General features: G+C 49.7%; 1 protein-coding gene across 1 annotated transcript in view; it reads right to left on the minus strand.

Annotated features, from left to right (window-relative positions):
• Window positions 1-4,563: 4,563 nt before the first annotated feature.
• PLCH1 (phospholipase C eta 1) overlaps window positions 4,564-13,988 on the minus strand; it is a 42,377-nt gene continuing 32,952 nt past the window's right edge. The window contains exons 13-24 of the mRNA XM_066193902.1: window positions 13,441-13,532; window positions 13,330-13,332; window positions 12,664-12,761; window positions 12,008-12,187; window positions 11,808-11,915; window positions 11,162-11,286; window positions 10,667-10,751; window positions 10,023-10,169; window positions 9,526-9,605; window positions 8,190-8,249; window positions 7,373-7,733; window positions 4,564-6,596 (exon numbers count right to left, since the gene is read on the minus strand). Coding sequence (XP_066049999.1) covers window positions 4,564-6,596; window positions 7,373-7,733; window positions 8,190-8,249; window positions 9,526-9,605; window positions 10,023-10,169; window positions 10,667-10,751; window positions 11,162-11,286; window positions 11,808-11,915; window positions 12,008-12,187; window positions 12,664-12,761; window positions 13,330-13,332; window positions 13,441-13,532 — 3,372 coding nt within the window. The remainder of the gene's footprint in view (window positions 6,597-7,372; window positions 7,734-8,189; window positions 8,250-9,525; window positions 9,606-10,022; window positions 10,170-10,666; window positions 10,752-11,161; window positions 11,287-11,807; window positions 11,916-12,007; window positions 12,188-12,663; window positions 12,762-13,329; window positions 13,333-13,440; window positions 13,533-13,988) is intronic.

Consider the following 13,988-nt stretch of genomic DNA (forward strand, 5'->3'; position numbering starts at 1 on the left):
CCCTGAAGAATGTGCTTCCTTAAGTCTATTACTCCTTGAAATGGGATCACATAAATACTGTCTGACTGCACTGGTGAATTGCACTCCCCCCCAGCTGCACTTTAATTACCCATCCAAGCAGTGCCTTGGAACAGGGGCTGGAGCAGCAGAGCTCCAGGGGAATGCCTGGCACACCCAGGGAGAGCTCAGGGCCCCAGAGCTGCTCCTAAGGGGACTCTGCAAATCCCGCAGGGTGTCGCAGCAATGGTCAATCCCAGTTGGTGCAGGAATCTGCTGCTCCTCCTCACAGAGCAGTGGGCACAGCGAGGTGGCTCCTCAAGGAGCCCTCAGAGCTCCAGGGCTGTCCCACACCCCAAGGTTTGGGCTGGCAGACACCAGAGGTCTTGGGACCTATGGGCTGCATTCCCTGTGTGCTGGGATTAGATCAGAGAACAGTGGGCCTTGGAAAAGACCTCATTGGTTGGAATATAAAGGAACTATTTCCATGTCATTCCATGCAAGTTTTAAATGCACCCACCAGAAAGAATGGGATTTTATTTGCAAGTGCCCAGCCAAGCAGCCAGTGAAATTCAGGTTGTCCAGAACCTCCAAGTCCCTTTTCAGCATCCCTTTCCTGTGTTTTCACTGCACAAACAGAAGCAGAGCAGCAGATCCACGTGGCTCCTCAGGCTGGAGCTGGAGCCTCCAAACGCTGCTGGGACTGCAGCAGTGACAAGGCAAGGACAAGGCTCTGCTGCAGAGGCTTTGCATGTTACAAACCCCTTCCTAAAGCAAGGACTAACACAGCACTGCACAGCTACAGCTGCTCTCCTCCCCTCCCAAACAAACACAGCCCGGTCCATCTGCCAGCCCAGGTAACTCAGCTGCACCCAGACTACAAACTCTCCTGCCTTGGTCCTTAGCTGGACTAAAGTCAAGTGTAAAAGAAGGTATCTCCACTTCCATGGCTTTCTATGCACACAAAATTCCACATCAACTAGGCCAGCCAGGCACTGTTCATTTTAATTTCTTTCTGTCTCAACCAACATAGGACTTTAAAAGATAATCTCTGGTAGAAATTCAATTTCTTACTCCTCCTGCATGTCTAAGCAGATCTGTAATCAGTGTAATCACTGTGCCACTGTCTCGTGTGTGACTGAGGGTCCCGCACATGATTTTCTCTGTTGTGAAAAGGAATAGCATTAAAATCTTAGCAAAACAAATCCAAATGAGCAGCAGTCCAAGAACAAAATTGACCCAACATGCTCCTGGGTGAAAATCTGGCTGTTCTTTCACGAAATGTTTTATTCTTACATACCTTAAACTTATTTCAGATGCAAATGGAAAACTCAGGATGGAAGGCCTCCTACCAAAGCGCTGGAACAGGGGCTCCTGTGCCAGGAGTGAGGGATGTGGAACGGCTCCCTAACACCTGGAACATTCTGCACAACTGTTTAAAGCAGGGGCACGTGATATTCCAGTAAACAATTACATAAATGTAACCGGAGACTCTTTCTGGCTTTGAATTAGAAAATAGATAGTTTCTCAAAAGTAATATTCCAAACCCATCTGTTCTCTGCAGATTCTTGAACAGCTTCATTTATGCCTTCCTTCATGAATTAGCAAAGCAATTTAAGCCTGCTAACCCAGGATGTGAGCCACTACTAGCCTTTACTAGGCTAAAGTGATCGTTTATTCTGTGCAGATTCTGCACCAAAAAAGTCTTCACTAGATGGATTTTCAACAACCTGCAGCCTTGTTCAGACAGTTTAATTAATTTGGGGTGAGGACTAAAATTGAATGGCCTTCTAGATGTCTGGAGTGCAGATTGCTGATGTGTCCCACCCTTATGTCTAAAACCCCTGGCTCTGCACAATGCTGCCTGGGATCCACACACCAGATGTTCCCAGAGTTTACAGGCTGAGCTCTGGAAGTGCTGGATTTCTGAACTCAGCATCCCAGGTTAAAGGCTGAGCCCTAGAAGTGCTGGATTTCTGAACTCAGCACCCCCTCAGTTCATGATCCAGAGCACAAAGCTGGAGCAGGAGGCATCTGCAGTTTTCCCAAAGTGTCCTATTCCCATAGAGCTCAGGAGTTTGTGCACAGAGCAGGATTTTCTGGGCCCCCAAATGGCTGCAGCAGCAGCAATTCCCAGTGACACAAAGGTCTGTGACCCAGAGTGTCCCCCAGCTGCTGGGGACCGCCATCACCGGTACTCAGCAGTACTCAGCAGTACTCAGCAGTACTCAGCAGTACTCAGCAGCACTCACCAGTCCCATCAGATCAGTTGGGCACAGCAGGATCAGCACTGTGGGTCACCTCACAGCAGGAACATCCCCACAGGAACAGCTGGATTGGCAGCAGGTGCATTTGTTTGCATTGCTTCCACTCCATGAAAGGAAATGAAGTTTGTTCATTTAAAATAAAAACTGTAGAAATAGTATTTATATAGATATATGTATTTGTATATAAATAGGCTGATGTGTATTTGGCTTCAGCTGCACTAGAGAAACCCTGCCCTTCTCCACTAGCCAAATGTCACTGTCACACAAAGAACTGTCCCCATCTGGATTAACTTCTAGAATTAAAAGGAAAGTATAAGAGATTATGTGATAAAACACTGCTGCAATAATCTATTCTGACCTCCTGCAAGCACCATAAATTTTTCTAAATTAATTGCAATTAAAACAAGTTTTTTCACCTCCCACAACGGAGATCTTCTCATTTGCTTCCTCACAAGGCACTTCTACTGGGTCTCAGTCACACCTCCCAAACTACATCCTGGATGTAAGACAGAAATCCAGATCCAAGGCTAAAGGGATTAATCCAGTGCCTGGTTCTGTTCCTCCATGGACAAATGGTTTTTGTTTGGAAAAGCCACTGTTCTCTTCCAGTGCTAACACAGCCACTCTCCTGTGTTGGAGCCTGACTGGAACAGTCAGACAAACTCAAATGTGGCTCAAATAATCCAGAAAGGAGACCAGAGCTCAGCTGCCACCTCCAGCCAGGAACCACCCTGGGAAATTAAGGATCTTCCCTCCTTGCCTCTCCTGCCAAGACAGATGTGTGCAGTCACTAACTGCTGCTGGATTCAGCACCAATCATTTAGATTTTTTTTTTCAGAAAATATGTAAGCAAGTGCTTAAAAATCTATTTTAATGACGTTTTCAAGAATAATAATACTCTGCATTACAAAAGAAAGAGGTAAAAGGTACGTCTTTGACATATCAGAAAAACTTACAGCAAAGGCAAGGAGTATCTTCCAACCAAAATAAAGCTATGTTGTTCCCTACAGGGAAGCTTTAGGTGTCTGAGATTCCTTCACCCAATTCACCTTCAGCCTTCATAGAAAAAGGTGAACAGTCAAAGTAGTCACTCTACCATGTCAGTTTAAATATTCCACTGACTGTCGACAATTTAGCAATAAAATTACAAATATACAGAAAATGGATCTGCTGTACCAAAGCTACTCACACAACCAACAGCAAAAATACGTAACAAAATAAGCAGAAATCAAGTGTTTTCATTCATAAAAGCAGAATTACTCCCACATTCCACTCTGTCCCAAATCAACACAGTAACCAAAAAGGAAGACAACTGTTGTCATACTTCATAGAGAGGGCAGAAGACAAATCTACACAGGACTCACAAATCTGGACTAACCCTAATTCTACAAACCATTTGCTGTAGAATCACAGTTCATACATGAAAACATATAAAATTTACAAGAACAATTCAGAACAAGTGATGCTAATGGAGGGTCGCTGCCTGTTGGGCAGAACAAGCTCCAGTCCAGCATTTCCAGACAACACAGTGCTTTGGAGATTCCTCACAAAAGGCCAAAAGTGATCACCAAAAGTGTTTTTTTCCAAGCAGGAGGACAAGACACAAGGAAACCAGTATTGCCTTCAGTGCAAGGTCAGGCTTTGGAGCAGGGCATTACAGACACAAAATGCTACAAATGCACACAGGGCCCGGCAGCTCCGGCCCTCACTAACACAGCCCTAAGCATGGAGGGGTTCCCACTTCCCTCAGCTCTGCCGGGAACTGAAATCACACTGACGCACTGGCATGAAACCACATCTTGGAATAACTGAAACACTGCAAGCAGCCATCCTCCCTGCAGTGCAGCAGTGCGTGAGCTGTGAGCTGTGCAGTGCCGTGCAGCAGTGTGTGAGCTGTGCAGTGTACTGCAGCCGTGTGTGTGCTGTGCAGTGTGTGAGCTGTGCAGTGTGTGAGCTGTGTAGTGCAGCTGCGTGAGCTGTGCAGTGTGGGCTGTGCAGTGTGTGAGCTGTGCAGTGTGAGAGCCGTGAGCTGTACGGTGTGCATTGTGTGAGCTGTGCAGTGTGTGAGCTGTGCCGTGCAATGTAGCAGTGTGTGTGCTGTGCAACGCAGCAGTGTGTGAGCTGTGAGCTGTGCAGTGTGCATTGTGTGAGCTGTGCAGTGTGTGAGCTGTGAGCTGTGCAGTGTGCATTGTGTGAGCTGTGCAGTGCCGTGCAGCAGTGTGTGAGCCGTGAGCCGTGCAGTGTGAGAGCTGTCTAGCGCAGCAGTGTGTGAGCCGTGCTCCCGCGCCGCGGCACACCTTTACAGCCTGAGCAGGAAATAGATCTCGGGCTGGTCCTGCTGGCCGGGCGGCAGCTGCAGCTCCACACAGCCGTGCTGCAGGGCGCTGCAGGCTCCCTCGGGCACGCCGCGGCGCTCGGCGGGGCAGCCGTGCAGGTAGCGGGAGATGTAGGAGCCGGTGGAGTGGCGGTTGGCGGCGGGCGGCCCCGCGGCCTTGCTCCGCAGCACCACGCCGGGCACGGCGGGGCACGGCCGGGGCCTGCCCGCCGCCTCCTGCCGCTCCCGGGCGCGGCTGGCGATGTTCCGCACGCGGCTCTGGCTGCGCGACGACAGCTTCCTCACCAGGGCGCGGGGACAGTCCTCGTCCGTCTCCATCTGCCGGGGGCACGGCGGCTCCCGGCCGTCCTCCTGCTCCGGGGACAGCAGCCTCCGCAGCTGCTCCGTCAGCGCGTCCGTGGAGTGCGGCCTCACGCCCTGCATGGCGGCCGCCCTGCTGTCCCGCAGGCCCGAGGAGATGAAGCTCCTGCTGATGTACTGATACTTGCTCTCAAAGTTGCAGGAAATGTCCTCCGAGGTCAGGTCTCCCAGGCTCTTGGACTTGCAGGGGCTGCTGTGCTGGATGGCCGGGTGCGGGGGGAACGGCAGAGCCGCCGGGAGCTGGGGGACACACAGCGCGGCCTTGTGCCGCTCCGAGCGCTGCTGCCACACAACCCCGCCGTCCTCATACGGGGGAAAAGGGAGCTGGCTCCCGGCAGCCCTGAGGGTCTCGGGGCAGCGCTGGGCAGCAGCGCAGAGCTCAGCAGCGGAGCTGCTCCCAGCGGTGCTGCCAGCGCCGTGCCCAGGCTCCCGCTGCGGCCCCAGGCTCAGAGGAGAAGCCAGCTGGCTCGTGTCCTCCCGTCTGTAGTCACGGGCCGTCACCAGGAGGTCCTGGCAGTCCCCGTCCACCTCCAGCAGGCTGCTGCTGTCCGAGTGCTCCCCGGGGACTGGCGGCCCCAGCCCCTCCTCAAAAATGAGGCTGCTGGAACCAAAAGAACTGGCAGGCTCGGGGGCTTCCCAGCTTAGTCCAGATTTTGTAGCACAATTCCTTTGGGGATTTGCATTTAGCAAAGAGAGGGATGAAGAACAGGAAGAGCCAGGCAAGTTACTTTCTAGACTGTTCAGTCTGTTCTTGCAGACTAATGGCCTGTGGCTCTTACACTCAGAAGCTGGAGATGCCTTGTGGATAACCGTGTATGTGGAATACTCTGCATCCTCCAGGCCGGAGAACACGGCTGTGTCCGGAGTGGAGAATAAAGGGGATTTGCTGGATTTTGTGGGAGCCAAGTCGTGCCTGCAGGGGCTGCTCAGGTCTGCAGCAAACACGTGTGGGAGTGCAGCCCCTGCCCTGGGGCTCTGGCTGCAGCCGCCGTGGGGGCTGGAGACGGGGCCAAGGGGAGTTTGGTCATCTGTGCCATCGAGCTGCGCGATGAGCGCAGACACGGCGCTGTCCAGCTCGCTGCCAGTGGAGAGAGAGACTTCATCAATGAGGTGAGAAATGTCACTGTGCTGCAGGGCCACCGTGGAGTCACAGTCAGGGCCCTCAGAGCACACGGCAGAAGAAGGGGAAAGAGGTGCTGCAGTGCTTTTCTTCGTGTCATACTTGTGATTCTCTGTGTCTGCTTTGTGAGAAAGAAAAGTCCCTACGAGACTGATTTTCCCTTCCTTAGATCCTTTAGTGTCATCTTCCTTTTTACTGTCTGCACAGTTTTTGTGGTGTGATTTTTCTGTGGGAAGTTCTGAGTCAGAGTCCTGCATTAGGGGGACAGCTCCATCAGAAAGATTATTCTCCTGGTAGTCCACGAGGTGATTTGCTTGAGCTACACCATTTGCAAAAACCAAATGTTCAGGCTGCTCCTGTGGAGGTGGTACTAAAGAGTCAGCCGTAGAATCCGTCTGGTCATTCTCCTTCTTGAACTGAGATGCTAAATTTGAAGTATTTGCCTTTTGCTCTGAACGTGGAAAAACCAATTCTTTCAAGCTGGTTTCCTTCTCATTTGTATTGTCATCACTGTTGGCTAAATTAGATGAGAAACATATTAGTGGCATTCAAGACTCTGCTCTGTCTACCAACAGCAATTTTGTCCTTAGACAGACACATGGAGAACGCAAAACTAGGTACAGTTGTGACAGAACTTAATCATGGGGTTGTGCAGGTTTAGTACAAATTATCTGAGTGACATGAATAAATGGAAAAATACAACTGCAGGCACTTCATTGGAATTTCCTTGGAATGTCTATTACATCAAGCAGGTGATGTAATATTTGTTGTAAGTAATGTTAATGAGGTACCACATCATAGCTTGCACGTGGCATTACCTTCAGCTGTGTGTTCCTAGTCACATTTGTACTATAAAGAAGCGTGGCAATAAAGACAGAACAAAACAGCTCTGTTAAAACACACAACACTTGAAAACAAGAGGCATGCTTCAAGCAGAGTCAAAAGCATCGAGTAGATGGACTCCAGACTGGTTTATACATGTGGTTACTGCCAAGTGTTACAGTAAAAGGATTTCATTTGGATCTTCTATCAGCAAGCAGCATTCACAAGGGCAAGGGTTTGAATTCCTTGAAAAACACATATTGGATGTTTTGTCCACCAAATCCTCTTGTCTTTCTATGCCAAATCTGAGCTCTGTGACTCATTCCTTTAGAGAATTAATGAAGCAGGGACTATAGAAGTAAACTTGGCATAACAGATACTGGTTTTAATGCTTGCTAGAAATCAGGTACTCTTGGAAGAAGCAAGGGCAGCCCTGACCGTTCACCAAAAGCAGTTTTGGAAGCATCTTACCAGATGTGTTTTCCTCTCCCTTGGCCTCCTGGGCAGTGTCCTGTGCTGGGCAGGGCAGCTCCACCATGAGGAATCTGTCCACGGGCATGGAAGCGGGACGCGCCTGCAAGCTCCGCTTGGGCCGCCGCACCACCCCTTCCTTGTCCTTCAGGTCAGCAGGCTCCGAGGCGCTGTCCTTCATCTCAGCAGCCTCCAGGAAGCCCATCTTGCTCTTCTTCCTGCCCTTGGCCGGGGCGCTGGCCGTGCGCCGCAGGATGCGCTCGCCGATGGAGCGTTTGCGCACGTGGTGCCCGCTGGGCTCGGCCGTGCCCGCCCGCGGTGCCTTGGAGAACAGCCCCCGGAGCCCCATCAGCTGCTTGCCCTGCAGGGACAGCAAAACACACAGCCTGGCCTCAGCACGCCCCCTCATGGGGCAAGGAGCTGCCCTCACCGTGCTTATGAGTGATGATGGCAAGGTTCAAACCGCAGCAAAGCAAAAATTCACACCAAGCCACTCAGAGCTGCTCTGAGCAAGGAGCTCCCAGCACGGCGCCCCATGGATTCATGCATGCCTGCCTTCCTCCTCATTAGCATCGCAACCTGCCACAGTTACCAGAGAGCTTTGCTCAGGCTCCTAATGGGAGCTGACAAGGCTCTGGGAAGTGCTCAGCAGTGACAGGCTGAACGTTAATGTGGATGGGCTTCATCAAAGCAATATTCAGATGTTTCAGAGCCTGCATGGAGAATGGTTCCAGTCTGGCAGTTGCAGATCATGCGATTGGGAATCACTGGAAAGTCTGTGGCCAGCAAATGCAAAGTGCATGCTCATGAGCTCTACCTTTGTGGCTCCTAGAAAGTGCATTATTGTGTAACTGGGATTGAGGATTAAAGGGCTCCACTGGAAGGCAAAAAGAAATGCAAATCCATTTGGCTGATGTTTTTGAGACTGCCACACAAGCAAATAAGGTAACAGTACATCCGCTGGAAATAGAACCACTCTACATCAAACCACTTAAAACTATTTCTTAGTTTAACATTAGTTTAATTTGTGTCCCCCAGGAACTGAGCAGATATCCTCACTCACGGATGCAAACGCAGCCTGTGAGAAAGAGCAATGCAGCCCATCATTGATTCAGAGCAGCATCAGATGAACAGACCCAGAGACCCAATCCCAGTGGGCGTCCCCTCCTGCTCCTCTTGCCTCCCCTCTGGAGTCACACTCTGCTGCTTCTCTTGAGCATGTTTGTTCTTACAGGGGCAGCAGGCAAACAGGCCCTGCAGACCGTCCCCAAGGGATGTGATTTCACACATCTGCCCAGATGTGCACACACCAATACAGGTGATCCCACCCCATGCTCCCAGGGGATCAGGGAGGAGAAAGGAAGTGGAGCTGGGAGAGGATCTGGACCAAAGTAAACCTCAGCCCTGAGCCTTTCTCTCTGCTGTTCTCTGTTCCCCTGAGCTTTCTGTGGGTGCTACGCAACTTTGGGTTCATGTTTGTCATGACATTCTCTGCATTCTCTCCAAAGGCACAGAGACTGAGGGCTGAGTGTTCTCTGCAACCTCAAACATCACAAAAATCAGGGGTTTGTGTGTTTATCTTAGTTTCTTAAATCACTGCAATGGTGCTGTTTTACTTTAGAATCCTGCTGAACATGGCCTTAGTTTCTTTGTGCTGCCTATCTCCAGATGGAAACAGCTAAGGAAGGTGGCTGAAATCACAGGAAAAGCACTGTGCTTTCACTTTAAAACATTCTAAAATTAGCAAACTTGCAGAAAGGCAAAATCTATACACTAAAACCTAAAATTAAATTAGGTTAATTTAAATTAATTAAATTAGCTGCTAAAAATAGCTTGTCAAATATCATGCTCTGGTGCAGCTGCAGTTCTCAAGATCTACTTCCAAAATAAGATCAGTTTAGCACACTGAAGAAATGCACCTCCTGTACCTAGACAAGATACTTGTTAGGTGCTAACAGTGAGAACATCTGCAAGTGTGTGCCCAGCAAGAGTGGAGTCATGCAATGGTGGAGTTCCCTTGCTGATCTCCTGCAAGGAAATCTTCCACACACACTGAGCCTCCTGGGCATTCCAGCACAAATCCCAAGAGGATCTGGGGTACATTTAAATCCATTTTTATCAGAAGGAAGATGTAAATTTCCAGCTGTACCTACCTTTCCATAGGTCTCATTAATGATTATATGAACAAATATGGAAGCTTCTGTCAGTCCTTCTAAATACACGTGGCGATAGCCTGGGGAAACAGGAATAGAAATATTTCCACACAAACTACCACCAAGAACCAGCAGTTTGCATTTTATGACCAGCTAGCAATGACTGTCTAAAAAAGTGATGTATACACAGGAAGCCACCTGGTGCCCTTAGTAAACTTCTCTGGTGCCCTCAAAAGTTTTCTGAGCAAATTCAGTACAAATTGAATCCAAGTTATAAAAAACACACCAGTAGTAATTTCCAAAAGCACAGACAACCAAGCTCCTTTGAGGAATGGTGCATAAAGCACTCTGAGAGAACAGAAGAGCTGTCCAAGCTTCACATGAAGTCACAGAGATGAACATTTATGAAATCTATCATCTCGTGCTGGTAACGTCCTCTTTGGGTGTGAGGGTGGATTTCCACGGCCAGGAGAGCCCAGGAGAACAGGGGGACTCACCAGGCACGAGGCTGCTGAAGGCCACAGTTCTCTGCCCCACAAAGTCCCTCCCGATGGGGTCGTGGTCCCAGACCAGGAAGCGCACCAGGGCGATCTCGGGCATGTGGATGGTGAAGGTGAGGGTCTCCTCCCACACAGGATTGAACCCTGCAGGACAAACAGGACACACTGGGAAACGAGTCCATGGCGAGTGCTTGCCTCAGCTCCCAAGAGGCACAGGACACAAGCAGCAGCAGCAGCAATGACAATTCCACCACGGCAGTCACTAAATGTGACATATTTGTCTCTAGGATTGCTTTAAAAGCAAACTGGGGCTGCCTGGGAGCTGGCAGGGACACCCAGGCAAGCACTGAGATAGGTGCAGGTATAGATACAGACAGATTTGGGAACTGCTGCATAAAGGAGATTGAACAACAATTCAGTTAAGAGACAATGTGGGGAGCAACTCCTGCCCTTCACTTCTAACTTTTTTGTCTCCACACCAGAAATTCTGTCTGGGAAGCAGAAATAATTTGTTAAGATACAATAATTTGATTTCATCAGGTAAGATGCTTTGTAATTTAGAAAGCGATAACAGACACTGATTAATTTATAATTATTTAATATTTTATTCTAAGAAGAAGAAATCACTTAGATTATCTTACCATTGTCATCCACCACCCTGGTCTGATCTTTACAGCAGTCAACAGGTAACCCAATAATCTCCACCTCAACAAAGGGATCTATTATCTGCTTTTTCAAAAACACAATATTTTAAAAGCAAGCCAGTCATACAAATGAAAGTGAATTAAAAAAAAAATAATGGAGAGAGTCGATTTAAATTCATATGAGAATTCAGACCCCTTTGATTGACATGAATTTTCAAGCAGCACTATCATGGGAATTGGTTCCATGAAGCCCATATTGATGTATGGTTTGCATCAAGAGCTATGGACAGCTGTGACTAATTTTCATAAAAGTCACCCTTTAAAATACAAAACAAATCAGTTCCATCATGAGTAGGATACAGGCTGGGGGAAGTGTAGTATTTAGTGACCAGAAGCCTGACAATATCTGAAATCTCCTGGTGTATTTCAATAAGGAGAAGGTTTGAGTCACACACTGCCCCGGAAGCACCTGCTGGGACCAGAGCACCTCACCTCTCCTCTGTCCCCCAGCATGGAGTCAGGGGGTTTGGGGAGCTGCTGCCCACTGATGATCTTCAGAATAAGCTGCTTCTTAGGGCTGGCAGGAAGTGGATCAGCAGAGTAGGGGTTGAATGTGCCTGAAAGATGGCAAAAATCGGAGTGTAAGGAAAAAGATACACATTATAAGTATCACCCCCAGGACATATACAGACAGACAAATTTGGCCAGAAATGAGAAACTGTGAGTATGGAGCAGCTGCTAAGTCATTTTAAAATTTTTCTCCTCTTTCTTACAGCCTTTTCTGAGTGGAGCAGCCCTTGTTCATGTGATTCCAAGGCAGAGCTGGACCAAGCCCTGGATGCTTGCTCCTGGACCACTGCAGAGTTGTTCTACTTTCCTGCAGCTGGTCATCCTAGGACCCCTTTTTCTTCCTTTAAACACACGTTAATAAGGCAAACACCTCAATATATACGTATATATTTTCATATATATATGATCACAGTAAGAGATTGCTCACTGGTACAAGCCTAAGAGCTATGGGTGCATGGAAATAGGAAAGATTCTGTATTTGTTTGCACTTTTCTTTCTTGTGCCTTCACTGTGAAGGACACTTGGTGAAAGGCCTGACAGCTACACTGTAACTACACTGGAACCTTACCTTTGCACATCTGCTGAGGTTTGAGGACATAACCACAGTTGCCATTTACCCTGAATTTTGCTTCATTTAACTGCATCACGCGTCCCTCAGACTGGTAGTTTAGTGCCACTGAAAGAGAGAAGTGGGGTGTCACTAATAAAGATAATATTACGTGGCACATACACACCGAAAGGGAAGGAAGTCTTTCCTGCAGCTCCTACCTAACTGGCAGCCCACATTCCAGTAAGGAACGGGGTTGAAGTTGCTGGAGTCGATCCGATAGGCTGAGGGATAGACCCTGGTCAGCTGCCTCTGGTTGTAGAGCATGAACTGCTCAGCCTTCTGCTGCACTGCCTGGTGGGCTCTGGTCTCACTGAAGGACAGCACGTTCCCTGTGGAGCCTGTGTGCCACGGTACAACCAACAGACAGGTGACAAACAATGCCAGGGCACGGGGCCCGAGCCCGGACCTCATCACCTGGCTATTAATTAGTCCAGTGTTACAGGACAGACTGTCTTGTCTCACACAAATCTTGCACCCTGGGTAACTGAAGGGCACCAGCTCCCCCTTCCAGGAGGGTCTGTTGTTCTCCCCTCAAGTCTGCAGACTTGAAAGGAAAGCCAAGCAAGAGCTCCAGCTAAAGAGCCCAAGCTCCAGAGCTCCTGCTGGGGCCTCTCCTCCTGCTGATCCCCAGACATGGCAGCTCTGGGGAACCTGCAGCAAAATCCTCTGCTGGCAGCAGGGGCAGAGGAGTCCCTGCCAGGGAGGGAGTGCCCTGCTGGGCTCTGGCTGTGCCCTGTGCCACACCACCAGCAGCACTCAGCCCCCTCCCCTCACGAGTGACAAGGGACGTGCCAGCCCTGTGCCAGCCCCGTACCATCATCCACGATGTCCTGGGCTGCCACGGAGTTGGTGTACACCACTAGGTCAGACAGGGCCCGGCACAGCTTCACTGTCTTCCTGCGGCGGGCAAGCCTGTGGGTAAAGCAAACAAAACAGGCACTTGCAGCATTGAAGGTGTATTTCAATCCCCCCTTCTGTTCTTTTCAACAAGGAAGTGAAGAATTGTGAGCAGGGAACCCTGTGCGGCAAACCTCCTTGGAGAGGGTTCTGGGATGACTGCTCCCATCTCCTTCCACAGCCCATCCACACAAACCAAGTTTTTCATTTAAAACAAAGTGAAAGAGCTGCACCATGGCTGCTCTAGACAAAACCAAGGAGCATTTCAGTGACAGCAGACACATTCACAGTGGCACTTTCCTGATTGCTTTTTCTGTCTGTTCTCAGAAGCAATAAAGCTGCCTGGGCTGTGATGCACCTTCTTTAACCTGCACAGTTTGCTCTGAGCCCCGTTTGCAGCAGGTGAAATAGGGCCACGAGCAGTGGCACTGTCACACTTCCCTGCAGTTCCAGGGTAATTGCTGCTTGCAGCCTGGGACAGGTGACACTGCCCAAACCCCGGGCTCACAGCAAAGCCACCCCGACTGACAGCTGGCCCATGTGACACACACACATCACGTGTGACACACACAACACAAGTGACCTGCTCTGGGCACAGCCTCACAGCTTATGGCACTCGACAGCCCAGCCTTTACCTGAGGGGGTTCCCAGCTCACCTGAGGGTTCCCAGCTCACCTGAGGGTTCCCAGCTCACCTGTGGGGCTGCCCTGGCTCCTTGGCAGGAGGGTGCTGCTGGTCCTCGTCGTCCGAGGCCCCGTGGGCTTTGGCTGCTGCCTTTGCAGCTCTCTGTGGGGAAAGAGCCAAGCAGGGTCAGGTACTGGGGGCTCCAGGCAGCCCCACTGCTGTGGGGCAGGAGGCTGAGCCCCACTGCTGTGGGGTTTGCTGTGGGGCAGGAGGCTGAGCCCCATTGCTGTGGGGTTTGCTGCGGGGCAGGAGGCTGAGCCCCACTGCTGTGGGGCTCTGCAGCTCCAGGGACAAAAGTGACCCCTGAGGCTGAGCAGAGCAGAGTTTCCCTGCTGTGGAGAAGGAAAGCCAGCACAGAGCACATACAAATATTCAAGTGATTCTACATTATTACACTATAAAGAAAATAGCTACGATAAAAAAGATTAAAACCTCAAAATCCCCATTTTTTTTCATAAGCACCTATGATTTAACAGTTTCCAATTTCAACATTACCTCTTTTGTAACGCTAAACACAGCTTCAAGTGAGAGTTATTCAATTCCCTTCTCATCAAGAGG

Source organism: Chamaea fasciata, unplaced genomic scaffold (genome assembly GCF_029207755.1).
Source record: "Chamaea fasciata isolate MVZ Bird 193981 ecotype frontalis unplaced genomic scaffold, bChaFas1.0.hap1 SCAF_11, whole genome shotgun sequence".
Taxonomy (NCBI): domain Eukaryota; kingdom Metazoa; phylum Chordata; class Aves; order Passeriformes; family Sylviidae; genus Chamaea; species Chamaea fasciata.